The 21,312-nt window shown below is 44.1% G+C and overlaps 1 protein-coding gene across 2 annotated transcripts in view; it reads right to left on the bottom strand.

The window, feature by feature from the left end:
* Nucleotides 1–427: 427 nt before the first annotated feature.
* The window catches only part of LOC132390842 (rab11 family-interacting protein 1-like), a 58,260-nt gene continuing 37,375 nt past the window's right edge, over nucleotides 428–21,312 (bottom strand). For both annotated transcript variants that reach the window (XM_059963385.1, XM_059963391.1), the window contains exons 5-7: nucleotides 18,271–20,181; nucleotides 8,832–8,985; nucleotides 428–7,838 (exon numbers count right to left, since the gene is read on the bottom strand). In XM_059963385.1, coding sequence (XP_059819368.1) covers nucleotides 7,650–7,838; nucleotides 8,832–8,985; nucleotides 18,271–20,181 — 2,254 coding nt within the window. In that variant the 3' untranslated portion in view covers nucleotides 428–7,649. The remainder of the gene's footprint in view (nucleotides 7,839–8,831; nucleotides 8,986–18,270; nucleotides 20,182–21,312) is intronic.

The following is a 21,312-nucleotide window of genomic DNA, read 5'->3' as shown; positions in this document are numbered from 1 at the left end:
GTTGGGGCTGCTCGACTGAACATGGTGGACCTGCTAGGTTGGCACTGGAATGTGTTGCAGCATTTGTGGGCTGGCTCCAGCACACCCTGGCTGTTAACACCAACAAAACATGTCACTATATGTTTCAGTGTACATGCAATTATCAAATCTGATTAGAAGGCTACGAATTTAGTGATGGCACTTGAGGTCTAACATGGTGATGGTCAAGCAGTCTTTCTACCCTTACCAATGGAAGAGAAGTGGTTCAGCTTTGTGATATGGCTCAGAGCACTCGATAAGTGAATCGGAATTAGAGAGGAAGGGATGCTGATACCTCAAATCACACTTTCTGCAGATATTGCCAAAGCTTCTCCACCCACGTGCGCTTTGACCCCAGCTGTAACCCAATCAGACCACTGCAGCTCAAAAAGACACAAGGAGGCGTCTGTCATAAGAAGTATTTTAATTCAGATTAAGTAATAAAACACACCCAAGTGGTAGAAAGTGTTATTACATTCACTTGCTGGTCAGAATGCAGGAAGCTGTGGAATAAATATTGCTGTTTTCATAAAATTTTATGTGCACAAGCTGAATATTCAGTAGGTGATTAAAAACTATTGAATATCCTGCAACATTTTCCTCAAACCCCACCCCCCCCCCCACACCACCAGTGCCAGCAAGTTTACTCCTCTTCAAATAGCTTTAGAGAGGGCTTCTGCTTGCTTGTAATTACCATTCAGTTCTCCTTATTGAGCAACACACACAAAATACCGGATGAACTCCGGAGGTTAGGTGGCATCTATGGAGAGGAATAAAGACTCAACATTCATCGGGAAGTGAAGCTTGGAGGCCTGATGCTCCAGAGTACAAGAGTCTGGGGCAGAAGTCTAGAAGCGACCTGCTCTTGGGTTAAGTCCTGATGATAGGTCTTGGCTTGGAATATGGGCTGAATTTCCCTCCATAGACGCTGCCTGACCTGCCGAGTTCCTCCAGCATTTTGTGTGAGTTGCCCTGGATTTCCAGCATCTGCAGAATCTCGTGTTTTTGATGGTGGCTTCAAGCCCATTTAAGTCTTGGGCTCCAAGCCCATTTAAGTCTTGGGCTCCAAGCCCATTTAAGTCTTGGGCTCCAAGCCCATTTAAGTCTTGGGCTCCAAGCCCATTTAAGTCTTGGGCTCTGAAGCCCAAAATAGAAGAGAACTTTTATTAAGACAGATCTGAGATTTAGTTTGATCATTGCACACTGGCGGAAACATGCGTCTCTCTTCCCCCCACCCCCCCCCTCCAATCAGTGGCTTGTACTCATTGCCAGCCACTAGATTTCAGCTTGCCTAGAATCCTATACAGTAGTGTCCTATCCAGTATAATGAGGTACTCAGCAGCAAGATTATAGTACTCTACATCACAGCAAACAAAATCAATACAGATGATCAGAAAGCCTTGGTGACAAGCTCAGATGCCAAGTACAATCTGGCTCTTTCACAGAGATTGACATCTGAAGGAGCTGCTCCAGCCCATTATCAAACAACCCATCCCCAATACTGTTCAACATGCAGTTTGGCATCGGTAACTGTACACAAACCCATTGCCTGTGAGTCACAGGCAGAAAGCAGCTCGATTTATACCCACCGCCTCTGCTCTGCAGAAGTCGTCCTCAAGTCAATGCAGAGGTACAAAGCTGGGGTGCAATGCTAAAGTATCAAAGTCTCTCTCTCTCCCCCCCAGCCCAAATTAATCAATAAATTGTGCTAGTCATCTTCTACAAATATATACTGTAGTTCTCCAATAAATTTCTTCAAACATTAATATTAAAATATAACTCAGAATATTAATTGAACACACTGGATCACCAACAAAGAAGTAAGTTATTAGTAAGGGTTTCCCTGGGAACTCAAATTTATTCCCTCCACCCCCAAGTACCACAAAAAGTTAGTTTCCCAAATTAATTACTGGGTTTCTGCTGAAGAGAGCATCTTCCTCAGATGAATAGGAAATATGAATCCAAGATAAAGCAGGGAAATCTAAGAAAAAGATTTCCTTAATCCAGATTTATTTAATCCAAGATAATTTGGCATCAGATGGAATTTAAGACCTAAAGTCTAGCAATAAATCCCCCCAAAATAAAACATCCATCTTTACTCAGCATTTCTATGTCGATCAAAATTTTGCTCTATTTACACATCCACCTAGGCGCCAAAACATGTTTATCTGTGCCACATTGAAGATTTATTAAAATGCTATAGCATCAGCGGAGTTTACTACAACAGGGTTCTCGGGTATTATGTTGGTCAGTAAGACAAATTAAATTTGAAATTTACAAAATTAGGAAGTTGTAGAGCAGTTTGGCAAATGTGCAGGAGAATGGGATGATGGGCAGATTATCAACTTGCCAAGTGTGACCAGGAGCCCCAGAGGATGCACTGGGGCAAGAAGACACCTCATTACTGAAGAATCAGGGAATGGATTATGCAAGTCAGACAATGTCATGAATACCAGTGGAGGACATGGAGACAACTGTCTGCCCGGCATTCTGCCTCTTGCCTAACGAGATAAACAAAGGTCAATACTTTTGATGCAATTACTTCCAGTACATGCAATGATGTCATCATATGCACAAAATACAACGGAGACCTCACAGTAAGGGGTCCAACATGGAGGGAATGGACACAGAGATCAGGTGGAACAATGGGGCAGAGTTTCACAGCTCTGGGGAAGCATGTCCAATCCCAAACTCTGGGACAGTCCGGCTGGAGTTTGCACATTCTCCCTATGACCATGTGGGTTTCCTCCCACATCCCTAAGGCACTGCAAGATTCATTGGCCACTACAGATTGCCCCTAGTGGATAAGCAAGTGGTAGAATATCGGGGTAATGAGGAATGTAACAAGGGCAAATCAATGGAGAGAGAAAAAAAAAAAGAGCTTTTGGTTCAACACAAGAGATTGGCCAAACCAGGAATTTGGACCGTTGATGTTAGGGACAATTTGTTTGAAGTCCGAGAGGAGCTGACAGGGTGTGGATTGACAACAGGCTTTAAGAAGAAGTCTGGGATAGCTTCCAAGCAACTGACGATAAATATTATTTATATTCAATCCCAGCAATAAATAATCTGTCACTGTAAAAGTTGGCTCCAAGTGCAGTAAATGACCAAACTAGTTAGAAGTTAGATCTAGTTAAAGGTTTATCACCCCACTTGTGTAAACTATTGAAACAAAATCTGTTTTATTCTTGATCTCAAAATGAACACCTCATACCCTTGACCTCAATTCGAATTGAACAGCACTGAGGATTTCCAAGGGAATTCAAACTCATTCCTCCACCCCAAGTACCACAAAACTTGGTTTTCAAAATGTCTTGCTTACAGAATTATTCCTTTTCTCAGTACAGTAGACAGTATAAATCCAAGATAAAATAGCAAGAAAAAAATCTTAAATTCAAGGAAAAGAAATACTTCCTTAATTGAAAAATGATTTTTTAAAACCCAAAATTCAACATCAGATGGACTGTAGTCAGGTCACAAATCAACCACGATCTTACCAAGGTGGCCTTGAGCCAAACAGCCTCCTTCCTATCTGTCAAGTCACAAAATTGCTCCGAAGCCTGGTCCTGGCTTGCTTGCTCAGCCAATCGTTTAATATTTGCACCCAAATACCAAAGATCTATTTACATCTACAATTCAATTGTGATGCAATTGATTGAAAATAACATACTTTTGTGTCAAATGAAAACTGGCATGTATGGATTCATTCAGAGTACTCTCCCACACAGGAGCTTCACTAATCCACACACTTCCCTGAAGCCTGAAATATTAAGATGATGATTTATGAGCACCCCAATCGTACCTGCTCACATTTAAATCTCCATGGTAAACTACCAAATAATCTGTTACTGTACAAGTCAATCTCATATGCCGTAAATCACCAAAACAGACCGAGGTAAAAATCTGACCTAGTTAAAGTATATCACCCTACTTGGGCAAATTTTTTTTTTAAAATATGCATATTATTGTCAAAGGTTCACATCATACCCTTGACCTCAAGTTGTAGAGTTCCAAATCCCACCCAATGTGGGATGTTCTCCTCTGGTCATCAAGTTTGAGAACACTGAATTCTTACATCCCCATTTATTGCCCCCAACTGGGGTTTGCCGTACTTGTTCAGAGTGGTCTGAGTGCCTGCTTGCTGTGATCTCCCCAACAAATGTCCACTGCAGCAGACAGGTGAAGATCAATGATCAATCAACCTGTACAGGTGGCCAAGATCAGTACCACGTTCAACATCTACCTATGTGGAATGGCCAAGGCAAGGTCACGGAAGGATCAAATTGCTTAGGAGGCAAATAAAAGGAAACAGTCAGTACAAAATACAACAGATTTAAAAAGTACACTTTTTAAAAAAGATTTGTCTCAGAAATAATTATTCATTTCTACAAATTGGAATGTGTCCCCTCCCATCAAGCACAAGTCTTCAAATTTATGTTCAGGAATTGAAGCAATTGAGTAGCTTTGTTCAGCCTTTGACAGGTTGCCCCGACCTCGCAGGTGGTGGACTGAAAGGAAATTGCTTTGGACGGGTGGGGTGAATAACGCATTGAGGTTGCATTGAGGTTGAGGTACAGCCTCTCCTCTTCACCACTCTCTGCTACATGTAACCATTCACTTGGAACACTGCAACATTAAAAATGTCCCTTAACTTAGAAATGGTCTAGTTAATCTTTCAAAATAGCAGGCAATCTATATTCAACTGTATTTCAGACTAACATCTGGGATTCTTCAGTTCCACAAGCACACAATTTGAAATTATATTTTTAAAAGTGTTGAACATGTATATCGAGATAGAAAGCATCTGTGGAGAGAAAAATCCTCTTTTCAATATTTCCTCTACAGATGCTGCGTGACCTGCTGAGTATCTCCAGCATTTCTGCTTTTTACTTCAGATTTACAGCATCTGCAGAACATTTACCTTCCCAATTCAAAACCAAAAAGAGAATGAAATTAATGATGCCGAGTTTTTCCTGTTGTGAGTTAACTTTTCCATTGGCAATGTTTTAAAAGTCTTACTTTACATTTAAGTGGTGAAAGTCAGTAATTGAAGATAGCAGCCAGTGTGCACTACTAGATCTGCCACTTCAAGCACCTCAACATTTCTTCATATTTCTCCTCTCCTATCAATTTCCTCCTTCAGCCGTTTGCCTTATCCACCCATCACCGGCCAGCTTCTTACCTTATCCTAACCTCCCCCACCCACCTGGCTTCACTTATCAGCCTCCAGCTATCCTTCTCCCCACCTCCTTGTTCTGGTTTCTTCCCCCTTCCCTTTCAGTCCTGATGAAGGGCCCCAGCCTGAAATATTGACCATTTATTCATTTCCATAGATGCTGCCTGACCTGCTGAGTTCCTCCAACAGTTTATGTGTGTGTTGCTCTGGATTTCCAGCATCTGCAGAATCTCATCTTTATTTCTACATCGTTACTGTTTTTGACCCCAGAACTCCCTCCACAGGACCTGTTGGAAGCATCTCAACTAACTGCAATTGTTGAAGAAAACAAGTCACCCCCACCTTCACGGACAATTTGGGGTGGGTTATAATGCCATTAGGGTGGCGGACTGGAGATACATCTCTACCAAAGGAGGTGTAAGGCGCTCCATCCCTCTTCTAGCTGTGGGTCATCCTTGGAGGTGTAGCACCTGCTTAGCTCCCAATCAGGGTCACATGAAGCCATGGGAGCAGGTGGTGGATGGTCATATGAGCAGCCGGTGCAGATCACAAGTCCTGGTTATGTGACCACTGACGCCAGGCAGACAATCTCTGAAGAGTATTGATAATGGCTGGGGTCACCAGTCTTGTAAAGACACTGCTCAGAAGGCAATGGCAAACCACTTCTACTGAAAAATTTGCCAAGAACAATCATTGTCATGGCTAGACCACGATTGCCCATGTCATAAGATAAGGCATATATAATGATGAATAACATGAAAACACTGGCTCAAAACCCTGTTCCATCACAAAAATATCTCCAAAGATGAATGTTCCCCTTGTGCTATCAAGTGAAAATATCTCCAATGGAAGACAGTTGACCCAGAAAGTTTCCCCTTTCTCTCTACAGAAACTGTCAAAACACAATAGTCCATCACGTATGGTTTTATCTCAGATTTTCAGCAGCTGCAGTTTTGCGGCTTTTCAAACTCAATAAGGTAGGATTTTAGAAAAACAGATCTCGTTAGCTAGTAAATTTAAAGACCCCAATAGGTGAATTAGGGACCCTGGAACTTAGAAATTGGGTTTTAACTCCAATTCTAGAGGAGGTTTGCAGCTGGGAAGAGCATTCAAGAGAATTCAAGAAAGACAGGAAGAATCTCCACACCGAGGTAAAGAGACAGGAGGTCACAAGAAGCAGCTAAGATCCATTCCCACCTAACACCCTGCAGGTTATTGCTTCCTCACCACACACCTCACCAGGCCAAAAAGGTATTTTTTCCCCTCCTCTCACCCCCACTGCAAAGATTCCTCAGACGAATAACGTGACAGTGGGGTGCAACTTCTCCTTTCCTGATTGTTAGCAAAGTCAGTACTGGAAATAAGTCGAAGTGCAGCTCAGGATGTTGACGGTCTGGTTGAATTCCTCTTCAATCTTGGCAATCCATTTGCAAACATTTTGTCACCATTCCTAGAAGCGTGGTTTTCCGCAAACAGTTCTATAAACAAACATGAAGACCTCGTTTCCTTTTATAAGCCAGTGCGGGCAAAATTCCAGGCAAAGCACAGAGCTCACCATGCAACCAATCAGCAACAAGGCCCCATCACTACGTCACACTTGAGTTTCTGTAACAATGGCCAATCAGCTGATTGATAATAAATGCCAAGCATCCAGAGGACACAACACAATTAACAGCACTCTGATGACGTCTCCTCATATGACGATGAAATGTTTGCATATGGATTGACAAGATCAGAGAACAACTGAACCCAAAGTCAGTGCTGGCCATTCCTCCAAGTCCACAGAGTAGGTGACTTTTCAGATCAGGGTTTGCACGCAGCCTTGACATGGGAGGTAGGACTTAAAAAGCCCAGCAACACAGCTGACGGGCAGCTTACCTTCACAAAGTCAGGCTGTCTACAACATGTCAAAATTCATTCTCTGCTGTCCAGTGACAGAAGCGGGTCTGTAAATCTATACCAATATGGGATGTCTTGTAACACGGTGACGTACAAATTGTTGTACACATTTTCAGGTTGAAGGCGGCATGTACTGACCGTTACACTCAATATGGCAAAACAAACCCAAAAGAGTGTTCAGGGCTCAATTGGAATCACATTAACACACTGATGTTGAGGTAAGTGGCCAGGTTGGTCACAGGTGGAGCAAGACTACCCACTGCAGCCCGAGTCCCTTCTCCTGCCTCTTTGACCCCAGACAGTTAAGCCACTATGTGATGGGATCCCAGAGTGCAACTAGAGTTGAGTGACTGCTGTGCGACTCTAGGAGGCACCCTGATCAACACCCGAATGGAGGGGATTCGAAGGGAATGCAAGATGGAGCACAGGCTCCACTGAGTCACTGGGTTTAGTCTGTGGGTCGCGAGTCGGTCGGCAGTTGGTGCAAGACATTATCTTGGAGCACAGAGCAGCATTTCTCGCCATCGCACACTCTTTGTGCCCTCCCGCTGGGTTACTATGCCACCTTGAGGATGTTGGGAGTCTCCTCCATGACGCGGACCAAAAGGTTGTCAATGTAGCTCTCCAGGTCCCGCAGGTGACCGTCCTTCTTCGCAATCACCTCGTTCTGCTTCAGCACCAGCTGGATCAACTCGTCGTGGGTGAGCTGGGAGTAGGCGGCTGCCGCATCAGAAGGATCATAATCCTGCGAAGTGGAGCACAAGAACATTAACGTCAAACTCAGCAGAGGCGGCAAACAGAACGTTACAAATAGGAACATTAACAACCAGCACACCCAAGGGTCACCACACAAACTAAACTTATTATCAGAGTACATTCATGTCACCATATACAACCCTAAGATTTGTTTCATGAGGGGATTATTAGCAACACCAAGAACCATAAAAGAATCATTGAGTACAGTGTGCAAATGACAAAGTGCAAATACAAAAATTAATAATAAATAAGCAATAAATACTGAGAATCTGAGGGGAAAAGAGTCCTTGAAAGTGAGTCCATAGTTGTGGGAACATTTCGACGATGGGGCAAGTGAAGTTATCCCACTGGTTCAAGAGCCTGATGGCTGAGGGTTAATAACTGTTCCTGAACCTAGCGGTGCGGGTCCTGAAGTCCCTGCATCTTCTTTCTGATGGCAAAAGTGAAGAGGGAGCATGCCCTGGGTGGTGGGGATCCCCGATGATGGATGCTACTTTGCTGCGACAGCAGTCTGTATGGAGGAGTGGGCTTTACCCATGATGGACTTGGCTGAACCCACAGAGACCCAACTCTCACCTCCAGGTTCATGTGTGGTTACTACCCCAACCATCAGGCTCTTGAACAGTGGCAATAACTTCACTTGCCCCATTATTGAAATGTTCCTACTTTCAAGGACTCATCTCATGTTCTCGATAGTTATTGCTTGTTTATTATTCTTTCTTTTATGCATTTGCAGTTGGCTGTCTTCTGCAGACTGCTTGAATTCCTATTATGGTCTTTCATTGGCTCTACTAAGGTCATTATTCTATCATGGATTTATTGAGGATGCCTGCAAGAAAATGAATCTCAGGGTTGAATATGGTGACACAAGTTCAAAGTAAATTTATCAAAGTACATATGTTTCGATCTAAACAAATCTGAATCTAAAAGCAACCATGACCTTCACACATTGGTCATTAAAAATTAATCCATCTTCACTTACCTTGAGGGTTTGATTTTCATTTACCACCAATGAGTGCCCAGCAGACTTCGTCACCAATACATTCATATTCTTGATCTTGCTCTTCAAATTCTCCTCCGGAGACCTTGCGTTAAATCGCGTCTCCACTGCACTCATGGGCTTCACTGGGTGGGGTCTGGAAAAACAGTTTAACCAGGGAATTTACCATTACAGCACAGAATGAGGCCATTCACCCATCATGACACACAGACCCTCAGAACAAAACCATCCACCGATTTCCAAAGTAACCCATTCTCACTCAGTTGCCCATTAAGCCTACCATCCCTCTGCACTGATCCTCTGACTATCCACTCCTGAACCTGCAATGATTTACAAATTGGCTTTTATTTGTCACAAATACACTGATGTATAGTGAAGTGCATTGTTTCCAACAACCAGCTCAGCCCAAGGATGTGCTGGGGGCAGCCCACAAGTGTCGCCATGCTTCCAGTGCAAACACAGCATGCCCACAACTCACTAACCCCCAACTTGTATGACTTTGGACTTCAGAAGGAAACCCACGCAGTCACAGGGAGGTTGTAGAAACTCCTTACGGACAGCGACAGGAATTGAACCCTAATCGCTGATGCTGCAAAACGTTTTCCTAACAGCCACACTGGGCTGAGTTCAACCCAGATAAGTGTGAAGTGGCTCATTTGGTATGTCAAATTTGAAGACAGCATATTAATGGTAAGACTCTTGGCAATGTGGAGGATCTGAGAGAACTTGGGGTCCGTGTCGATAGGACACAAAGCTGCTATGCAGGTTGATGGTGCTATTAAGGCGGCGTATGGTGTTCATCAACCATGGGAATGAGTTCAAGAGCTCTGAGGTAATGTTACAGCTATACAAGACCTTGGTCGGAACCCACTTGAAGTACTATGCTCAGTCCTGGTCACCTCACTACAGGAAGGATGTAGATACTACAGAGAGTGCAGAGGAGATTTACAAGGATGTTGCCTGGATTGGAGTGCGTATCTTATGAGAATAGGTTGAGTGAACTGGGCCTTTTCCTTTCTCTTTGGAGTGATGGAGGATGAGAAGTGACCTGATAGAGGTTTACAAGGTGATGAAAGGCATTGATCATGTGGCTAGTCAGAGGCTTTTTCCCCAGGGCTAAAATGGCTAACATGAGGGGGCATAGTTTTAAGGTGCTTGGAAGCAGGGACAAGGGGGATATCAGAGGCAAGTTTTCTTCCCCCACACAGAGTGGTGGGTTGTGTGGAATGCACTGCCAGTGAAGGTAGAGAGACGGATACAATAGGGCCTTTTCAAAGACTTAGATAGGTACATGGAGCTTAGAGGCCTAAGGGGTAGGGAAATTCTAGGCAGTTTCCAGAGTAGGTTCCTTGGTCAACACAACATTGTGGGCCGAAGGGCCTGTAATGTACTGTAGATGTCTATGTTCAATGCTCACACAACTGTGCCACACATACAAACCAATTAACCTTACCAACCCATGTTTCACCAGGGGAAAACCACTTACAGAAAATGCATACGCTGAGACCATGCAAACTCCACACAGACAGCAGCAGAGTGAGGATCGAACCCAGGCTGCTGGAGTCATGAGACCACAGTACTTCCTGCTGCACCTCAGTGCTGTCCTAGCCGTGTTACACAACACTGACATTGTACAAAGCGGCGAGGGGATTTGTCGTTGGTGAGAGACCAAATGGAATAAGGACAGGCTCTCTTTAACCATCAACTGAACATGGTGGTTTAAAAAAAAAACCCACAATTCTGTTGGAATTCAGGTCAGACAGCATCTAGGGAGAGGAATAAAGAGTCAACATTTCGGGCTGACACCCCTCACCAGGACTAGGAAGGAAGGAAGGGGGCTAAAGCCAGAATACGAAGGTGAGTGAGGGGGAAAGAATACAAAGTGAGACTGCAGGCTTCCACAAGTAAAATGGATAAGCATTTTATGTTTAAGAAAAGCAGAAACACATTTTATTGCACTCTAAACCTACACAATAAAAGCACGCTGAAAACCTTTTGATAATAATGTTATCGTGTCAGACCAGCCTCAAAACGAAGGCCCCAACTCAATGGTGGTGGCTGGGAATTATGTACATTGCTCCCAGTTACATTAACCTACAAGAGCTGAGGAGGTGGTTGGGTGGGTGAGCAGAGGATGAAGAAAGAAGCAGGGAGGTGATAGGTGGAAGATGCAATGGACTGAGGGAGGAGGAATTGATAGGAGAGGAGAGTGGACCGTGGGAGAAAGGGAAATGGGAGCCCCCAGAGGGAGGTGGGGGACAGGTGAGAAGAGGCGAGAGGGGAGTCAGAATTGGGATGGGGAAATGGGGATGGGGAGGAAAGAAAGTTAGAGAAATTGATGCTCATGTTATCAGGGGAAAAAAGTCAATGAAATCTCAGCACAAAACATGCAATGTTTAGACCTCAATCTTCTTGGACACAGAAAAAGAGGGCACACAAAATCCCCTATTGGCTGAACACCTGCCTTACATTACAACTGATCTTCTCATAGTTTAAACTCCAAGTCGTTGGTAGCAAGCTACAAACTGATATAACAAAGCCACACTCCCTTGGCCATCATCTCCTCCTCTCAATACTTGGATGTGCTCAGATCTCCAGGTGTTCCACGGCTGTGCTACACCCATGACCTCCCACATAATAACATACTGGAGGAACTCAGCCCATCAGGCAACTCCTGGGAGCAAAGAGATGGTCAACATTTCATCTTGCATCTTGACTCAACTCTTTGCCCCCACAAGATGCTGCCTAACCCACAAAGCCCCTCCATCAACTTACCTTTTGCTCCACATCCCAGCTGTTGTAGTTCACTTACTCCTCTAGATTAAAAAACAACTTTTCCAAATCTACTCACACTGTGCATGTACGCCTTTAGACCAGGACTTCCCAACCTGGGCTCCATGGCTCCCTTGCTTAATGTTATTGGTCCGTGGCAGAAGTGGTTGGGAACCCCTGCTTTAGACCACTATTTAAAGTGGCACAGCATTAAAAGAGGATTAGTCAGCATAACTCACTACAACAATGCCAACAATCACAATGAGGTCAATTCCTGCCAGTGCCTGCAAGGAGTTTGTACGTTCTCCCCGACTATCTGGGCTTCCTCCGGATCATCCATTTTCCTCCGAGTTTGAGAAGATCTGGCATGTCACCAAAACCGCTTAAATTTCTACAGATGCACTGTGGAGAGCGTTCCAACTGTCTTTTGGGTGGGGGGGGGGGGGGGGTTGACGACACAGGATTAAAGCAAGCTGTAGAGAGTTCTAAACTCAGTCAGCTCAGTCATAAGCACTAGCCTCTGTAGTATCCAGAACATCGTCAGGGAGTGGTGCCTCAATAAGCAGCATCCATCACCCAGATCATGCCTTGTTCTCATTGCTAATATCAGGGAGGTACAGAAGCCTGAAGACACACTTAACGAATCAGGAACAGCTTCTTCCTCTCTGCCATCTGATTTCTGAATGGCCATGAACACTATCTCACTACTTTTAATTTCTATTTTACACTAGTTTAACACATACACACTTACTGTAATCCAGTTTTTTCTTATTATGTATTGCTACTGCAGAGTCAACAAATTTCATGACACATGCCGGTGATATTAAGCCCAATTCTAATTTACAGTACAGGCTAGGGGTAGCAAGTTAGTAAGCTTGATTCTGATGTACAGTACAGGTTAGGGGTAGTAAATTTGATTCTGATGTACAGTACAGCTTAGGGGTAGTAAATTTGATTCTGATGTACAGTATAGGTTAGGGGTAGTAAGTTTGATTCTGATGTACAGTACAGGTTAGGGGTAGTAAATTTGATTCTGATGTACAGTACAGCTTAGGGGTAGTAAATTTGATTCTGATGTACAGTATAGGTTAGGGGTAGTAAGTTTGATTCTGATGTACAGTATAGGTTAGGGGTAGTAAATTTGATTCTGATGTACAGTACAGGTTAGGGGTAGTAAATTTGATTCTGATGTACAGTACAGCTTAGGGGTAGTAAATTTGATTCTGATGTACAGTACAGGTTAGAGCAGGGGTGGGCAAATTTTTTGAGTTGTGGGCCACAAAGGGTTCTAAAATTTGACAGGGGGGCCGGAACAGGAGCAGATAGACGGAGTGTTTTGGTAATACACCTCATAAGAGAAAATAAAATATCATGGGATATGTAGAAAACATGTGCTTTAATTTCAATTGAAAATGAACAAATGCATTACAACAAAATATCTGTCTTTGAAGTCCCATGGTATTTAGCTATTTATTGAAATGACTTTTAAAACACTGAAAATTAAATGAATAAAATACAGCTTTTTTTAATAGTAACAGTTATTATTTTAAAGCACTGAAAATTCTGTTATCCTTCAAGATATTATCATCATCACTCTCCTCCTGACTGTCTTTATTTCAAAAACGGTAGGAGATGCAGGTCTACTTGTCCTGCTCCTTCTTATTCAATTGTCCCCTGTGCCAAAACTCAACAACGACCAGCACAAGGACAGAACAGTGACAGCGCGCCAGTATGCGGAGCGCGTTATTTGATCTGGAGCGCATTTTTTATTTTGAGAACGTACGTGCACCTGCGCACTACTCATGTCCATCACTTAACAGAAATGACATGCAACATGTAAGGCTTATTGAAAAAAATATTTTCAAATGCATTTTTTTTTACATAACACAACAAAGAAACTTATTTTTAATTTCAGTGGGAACAGTGTTGTTGGTCTCCCTTTTTAGCCAGCGCATCAAAGTCTGGATTTAGTTTTGTTGTGGCGATTCTCAGGATGGATCTGAGGTGTTGGTCAGTTAACTTGGATCTGTGGCTGGCTTTGTTGATGTTCATGACGTTGAACGCCTGTTCACACAAATAGGTCAAGCCGAACAAAGAGTAAAGCGCAAATGTGGAGTAATACGCTGCACCTCAACAAAGGTCAATGTATATAGAGTGCGTCATCTATTGGGAAAACGCCAGAATTGCGGGGAAAAAACGTTAACAAGGTTTATTAATATAATTTCATCAAGTTCTGTGGGCCGGATTAAAAAGCTTAACAGGCCGCATATGGCCCCTGGGCCGTAGTTTGTCCATGCCTGGGTTAGGGGTAGCAAGTTAGCAAGCTTGGTTCTGATGTACAGTACAGGTTAGGGGTAATAAATTTGATTCTGATGTACAGTACAGGTTAGGGGTAGTAAATTTGGTTCTGATGTACAGTACAGGTTAGGGGTAATAAATTTGATTCTGATGTACAGTACAGGTTACGGGTAGTAAATTTGATTCTGATGTACAGTACAGGTTAGGGGTAGTAAATTTGATTCTGATGTACAGTACAGGTTAGGGGTAGTAAATTTGGCTCTGATGTACAGTACATGTTACGGGTAGTAAATTTGATTCTGATGTACAGTACAGGTTAGGGGTAGTAAATTTGATTCTGATGTACAGTACAGGTTAGGGGTAGTAAATTTGATTCTGATGTACAGTACAGGTTAGGGGTAGTAAATTTGATTCTGATGTACAGTACAGCTTAGGGGTAGTAAATTTGATTCTGATGTACAGTACAGGTTAGGGGTAGCAAGTTGCAGTCCTGCGATATTGTCATCGGAAACTTGGCACCACTATAATCCTCGGACTGTGTCAGCCGTTGACACAAAATGACACGTTTCACAGCTTTGATAGACGTACTGTACATGCAACAAATAAATCCAATCCTTAAAGTCAATAGCTGGAAGTAATGTTGTCATTTTTATGGACTTCCCCAAACATTGATACTCAGTACTGTTTCCATCGATGCTCTTTCTGACCTGCTTGTGGTTATGATCAGCAAACTTCAATATGTGGATCTCTCTCTAGTCACCAAGGCACACAACTGTTGGAGGCATTAGGTCCCCGTAGGGGCCCCTTTTCATTTGTGTAGATTCAGATGCCTCAGATTTGTCCAGCTTTAAGCTCTTTGAGTCAAGTCTACACTCAGCTGACTGTCCCGTGGTCTAGGATGGCAATTCGAATGCACAGCAACGCAAGAAGCTGTAGAAGGTGGCGGATTCACCCCAATACATCACAGGCTCCTCACCATCTGTTGTATCCACAGGGGGCACTGCCTCAGGAAACACAAATCCAAAAGATCCCCTCCAGCCAAGACACACCATCTTCCCACAGCCACCATCAGGCAGGAGGTACAGAAGCCTGAAGTCCTACACCGCCAGGTTCAAGGACAGATACTTCCCTTCAACCGTTCAGCTTCTGAACCAACTGACAAAACTCAATTTAAACACCAAACTAAAATGAAAGAACAGCTCAGGAAACATCCGTGGAGGGGAATAAATAGTCAAAGTTTTGAGCCGAGACCTTTCATCAGCCAGACAATGCCTGATCTGCTGAGTTTCTCCAGCATTGTGCATGCTGCTGGGATTTCCAACATGTGCAGAATCCCGTGTGTCCTAACACTGAGTGTTTTTGCTCCAATTATATTTATTACAAAATTATTGTATAATACTAAAATTTATGTTTTTATTGTGAATGCTGTTTAGACAATAGGTGGAGTAGGCCATTCGGCCCTTCACTGTGATCATGGCTGATCATCCGCAATCAGTACCCTGTTCCTGCCCTCTCCCCATATCCCCCGACTCTGCTATCTTTAAGAGCTCTATCCAATTTTTTCTCTAAAGCATCCAGAGAATTGGCCTCCACTGCCTTCTGAGGCAGAGCATTCCATAGATCCACAACTCTCTGGGTGAAAAAATTTTTCCCCCAACTCCGTTCTAAATGGCATACTCCTTATTCTTAAACTGTGGCCTCTGGTTCTGGACTCCCCCAACATCGGGAACATGTTTCCTGCCTCTAGCGTGTCCAATAATCTTATATGTTTCAATCAGATCCCCTCTCATCCTTCTTCTAAATTCCAGTGTATACAAGCCCAGTCGCTCCAATCTTTCAACATATGACAGTCCTGCCATCCCAGGAATCAACCTCGTGAACCTACACTGCACTCCCTCAATAGCAAGAATGTCCTTCCTTAAATTTGGAGACCAAATCTGAACACAGTACTCCAGGTGGGGTACCACCAGGGCCCTGTACAACCTCTTTGTTCCTATACTCAATTCCCCTTGTTATGAAGGCCAACATGCCATTAGCTTCCTTCACTGCCTGCTGTACCTGCATGCTTACTTTCAGTGACTGATGAACAAGGACACCTAGATCTTGTTGTACTTCCCCTTTTCCTAACTTGACACCATTCAGATAGTAATCTGTCTTCCTGTTCTTGTTTAAATGATGCTGTTGCAAGTTTTTATTGCACCTGTGTGTGAAAGTAAACAATGAAACACAAACGCCCCACCACACGGAACGTGCCCTCTTCACATTACTACCATCAAGGTGGAGCCTGAAGAGAGACACTCAATGATTCAGGAACAGCTTCTTCTCCACCGTCAGATTTCTGAACAGACATTGAACCCATAAACACCGCTTTTTTTTGCACTTTAAAACATTTCAAATTGAAATTTATAGCACTGTATTGCTGCCACAAAGCAACAAATTTCATGACATACATCCGTGATAACAAACCTGATTCTAACCAGGATAGCTGGAGTTACAAAGCAGCAGAACATCCTGCAGGGCCCGAAGCCTGAATTTGCATGTTGAACTACTGCAGCTTAGTGCTACGAACCACAGGTCTAGACATCTCCCCAACTGCCTCTGGGTCAGAATTAAAGCAAAAAAAAACAACCAAGAGGCAACTCAAGCACTCATGCATCAAATGGGACTGAGATTTTGGAAGGGTGTCAACCCACACAGAACAGGATAAGTAATTAAAATAAAAATCATCTGGGCAGGAAGAGCAGGTCAGAGCACATTCAATACTCTCTCCAAGGATAGCCAAAGAATGGCTTCTTCAAAATGATGTGCATGAACACACTACCCACAAGCTCTGGCTGCTGGAGGTCCATGAGCCAGCCCTCATTAGAGGATCGGAGTTGGAGGGCGTCAGTAACTTTAAATTCCTTGGTGTTATCATGTCAGAGGACCTGACCTGGGACCAGCACACAAGTGCCATTACAAGGTACCTCTGCTTTCTTAGAAGTCTTGTAATGGCATGCTATCTAAAACCTTGACAAACTTGTATAGATCCATAGTAGAGAGTATTTTAACCTAGTCATCTCTTCCCCATTTACCGATCTGAAATATCAGTAATTTCTCTTCTCAGAGGGGTGGTACGGCAACACAGCACTACAGTTTCATCACAAGACCCCAGAACATTGGAGCAGAATTAGGCTATTCAGCCCATCATGATGCTGTTCACTGACTATAGCTCAGTCTTTAACACCATCATTCCCACGACCCTGTCCAATAAGTTACAGAACCTGGGCCTCTGTACCTCCCTCCGCAATTGGATCCTTGACTTCCTAACCAGAAGACCACAATCTGTGCAGATTGGTGATAATATCTCCTCCTCACTGATGATCAACACTGGCGTACCTCAGGGGTGAATGCTTAGCCCACTGCTCTACTCTTTATACCCATGACTGTGTGGCTAAGCATCGCTCAAATACCATCTACAAATTTGCTGATGATACAACCATTGTTGGTAGAATCTCAGATAGAAATGAGGGTATACAGGAGCAAGATATAGCAGTAGTTGAGTGGTGTCGGGGCAACAACTTCGCATTCAATGTCAGTAGGACAAAAAAGCTAATTGTGAACTTCCGGAAGACAAAGAAATCTAAACCAATCCTCAGGGGGGTTCAGAAGTGAAGAGAGTGAGCAATTTCAAGTTCCTGGGTATCTAGCCTGGTTCCAAGATATCAATGCAGCTATAAAAACAAGGCAGCAGCTATATTTCATTTGGAATTTGAAGAGATTTGGTCTGTCAACCATTAGATGTACCATTCTGACAGGCTTCACCACTGTCTGGTATGGGGGTCTACTGCACGGGACTGGAAAAGCTACAGAAAGTTGGTAAAATTAGTCAGCTCCATCATGGGCATTAGCCTTTGTAGAACCCAGGGCATCTTCAAGGAGCGGTGTCTCCGAAAGGCAACAATTATTAGGGACCCCATCACCCAGTACATTCCCTCTTCTCATTGTGGCAGGAGAACAACACAAACTTTCATCTTTGGAACACTGGAGGAAACCGGAACACCCACAGGAAAAGCCACATGGTCATGAGGAGAATGTACAAACTCCTTTCAGCCAGTGGCAGGAATCAAACCCTGGCACTATAAAGAGATTACGCTAACCTGCTACATTGCACTACCATTCCTTCAGGCTTTGCCCCCATCAAATGCATACCCTATGAAAGAAAACAAAAGCTTCTCCCAATTCCACCTCAGCTGAGAATTTAAATTATAAAAATTAATACTTCTTTCCAACTCAACACAAACAACCACCATATTCCATATTGAGACAAAACATTTAAGAAATTTGAGCTTAGGGTAGTTCAAACCCTCACCTGTGTTTAGAAGGCACTGTTGACCCATTGCTTTGCGAGGGAATTGGTTGCATCTCTGTAGGCAAAACCTTTGCCTGAAGCAGCTTCTTCTGGCCAGAGCTCTCTGCTTCGTGAGAACTCCCAGCTGGAGGAGGATCATCGGGCACAGGGCAAGCGGACTGCAACAAAGCGGGCGGAGACAGAGGAGGAACCAAGAGCCCAACAGAATCCAAAGGTGTAGGAGAAGCCCCAGCCTCTCCATAGACAAAGTCAACGGACTCAACCAGCTGGGCAGAACTAGAGGAAGCCACTGCCAAACTCGCAGAACTCTGCAATTCTTGATCAGTGAAAGGCCCTTCATTCAAGTGCAAACCATGGCCAACATCCAAAGTATGTGGCTCGATAACATCAGCCGTTAGCTCTGGATTCCCAAAATTAGCTTTCACAGATAGTTTTTCACTGTCGTTTTTATCAGGAAGAGCTGTTCCTTTACCTTTATCTGTGCTCTGATCAAAAGGCTCCCCCTCAAATTCACTCAAGGTCACTTCATTGTCACTTTGACTTTCATTAACCAACTCCTGCAAGTGGGCTTCGCTGTCATTAGTCTCCATCATCACAAACTGCGAGCTGCCCAGGTCACTGGAATCAGTGATGATCTGGTTTTGATCTGATTTCAGGGCAAAAGGACTCTGTTCTTCTACCTCCCAAGCCAGGGTCACAGCAGGTGGGGTTGGAGGCCCCAGAGATGGCGACTGACTACCAGCCTCTGCCTCCTCCTTTGTAAAAGCCTCTTCTGTAGAAACTTCCAGCTTCCCAGGAAAGACCAGCTGCCCGCCAGTCCCCAGACTGGAAGGACTGCCCATGTTTACGTCCATCTCCTCCACCATGGGGACCAGAGGGTCGGTGATCGCCTCTGAAGAACCAGCCCTCAAAATGGTGGAAGGCTCAAGCTCAGCTACCAGTGTTCCACCACAGCTACCTTCCCCTTGGCCAGTCAACAAGTCGTAAACAGAATTCCCCACTGCCAAAGTGGGGTCAGTCTCTCCACCCTCAGCAGACCCTACCGCCATCTCCTCGTGTTCGTCTTTCCACTGAAAGGAGATCAAGTCCTCTAACAGTTGTTCCTCTGAAGGTTGCAATAAGCCATCACTGACTTGGTTCATTGCCATTAATTTCCTTGGTGCAGGAGTTGGCAGAACCTTCTCCCCCTGGACCAACTGTACATCTGAACTGGACAAGCTGCTGCAGGGCGAGATGTTAGGTGGTTCCAAAGGCTGGCTGGCTTCTGACACTGACATAGAGTCGAAGTTGATCAAGGGCAAAGGATCCACAGACACCTCTCCTTGTGAAGCCATACTCCCAGGCATCTCCATCTCCTCTTCACTACCTCCACCCCCAACTTCTTCAGTGTTTTCTAACCTGCCTTCTGGAATTATTTCAATTGGAGAACTTTGAGACAGGTCACATTGCTCAACTGCGCTGTTGGGCCAATCTTCGCCAACACTCCTTCCAGTCAGCTCCTGGAACATGCACTGAGCCGACGTCTTGCTGCTCTGTATGTATGGCACCTCAGCTTCCTCAGATCGTCCCACAACAAACTCAGTGGGGAACTGGCTGGTTTGGGTGTCTAAGGAGGTGGAAGGGGGAGAGGAGCCACAAGCAGAAGGCAGAGGCGAAGGTGAGAGTTGGAACTCATCTGCGCAAGATGACGATCCCACCGAGTCCAACTTGGCATTCAACGAAGAGTGTAGAGGTTGCGCAGCTGGGCTATAGGTCAAATGGAGGCTGGAAGAGGCAGAGCCTTTCAAACCTATAGCAGGAGCCAAGCTAAAGGGATCGCTCACAGCAGGAAAGGAAGGAGAGCAGGGCTCTGTAAGCAAAGGAGATGACAAGGAGCTGGCTTTGGTTTCGGCCTCTGGAGACACGTCCAGTCTGCAAAGAGGACAAAACACCAGTCAGCTGGGTGAAGCATCACCGTCCCTGAGGCAAGTTTAGGGAGAGCGTCAAGACTTCCCCCAGTCAATTAAACAAAATCATCTTTATTAACAGTACTGTCAAGGGTATGCAGAGTCCCCAGTAGAAAAACGTAGAGAAAGGATCGATCAGCTTCATTCACCATACACTTATGTGCAATAGGAAATTGTTGTGGTATATGAGCCAATGTGTGACATGCAACAAAACATTCAACAAGAATAAAGAATTATATTTTAAAATATTTTAAAGTACAAGGTAAAGCATGTAAAGTTAGAGGTACCATTTATAAGAACTAAAAGCCAAGACACAGCAGAATTAGTCCATCGAGTTTGCTCTGCCATCCCATCATGGCAGATTTATTACCCCCATTCTCCTGCCTTCTCCCCATAAACAATGACACCCTGATTAATGAGAACCTAACAAACTCCGCTTTCAATACACCCAGTGAGTGACTTGGCCTCCACAGTCACCTGTGGCACTGAATTCCAGATTTACTGCCCAGCAGCTAAAGAAATTCCTCATCTCTGCTTGAAAATTTAATGCCTGTGGATCTGTGGATGTGCTGGTGATGGGTTTATTTTGCCCAGCTCACCATCTCATTTATTCCTCCCTCTCAGATCGAATATTCAGTGATTCAAATACTGACCTTCAAAAGGCAATCCACTCAAAGCAATGTCACTCCACAAGCAGGAAAACAAACAAACTGGGAGAAAATAACCAAACCAGTGCCGCTAAAGGTTTCGACAGGATGCAAGAAAAAACACAGAAACTGTATTTGATAAATGCACATCAAGTGAGTGAAATTAAAACTTGTCAAATTCCACTCACCCACCATTCACTCCACAGTTAAAGTCAATTAGGAGTTAATGTTGTCACATTAGGGACAACTCCTCAAAAGGCAATGGCTTAAAAAAGCATCATCCATTATTAACACAAGAGATTCTGCTGATGAAATGCCTTGGGCCAAAACAGTCTCTTTTATTCCTCTCCAGAGGTGCTGCCTGACCTGCTGAGTTCCTCCAGCATTTTGTACAACTCTACCATCCCTCATTAAAGGACCCCCCCCCACCACCACCACCGACACACACC

This window comes from Hypanus sabinus, chromosome 1 (assembly GCF_030144855.1).
Source record: "Hypanus sabinus isolate sHypSab1 chromosome 1, sHypSab1.hap1, whole genome shotgun sequence".
NCBI lineage: Eukaryota > Metazoa > Chordata > Chondrichthyes > Myliobatiformes > Dasyatidae > Hypanus > Hypanus sabinus.
The sequence above is the reverse complement of the archived record's forward strand: the minus strand, read 5'-3'. Positions and strand labels throughout refer to the sequence as shown.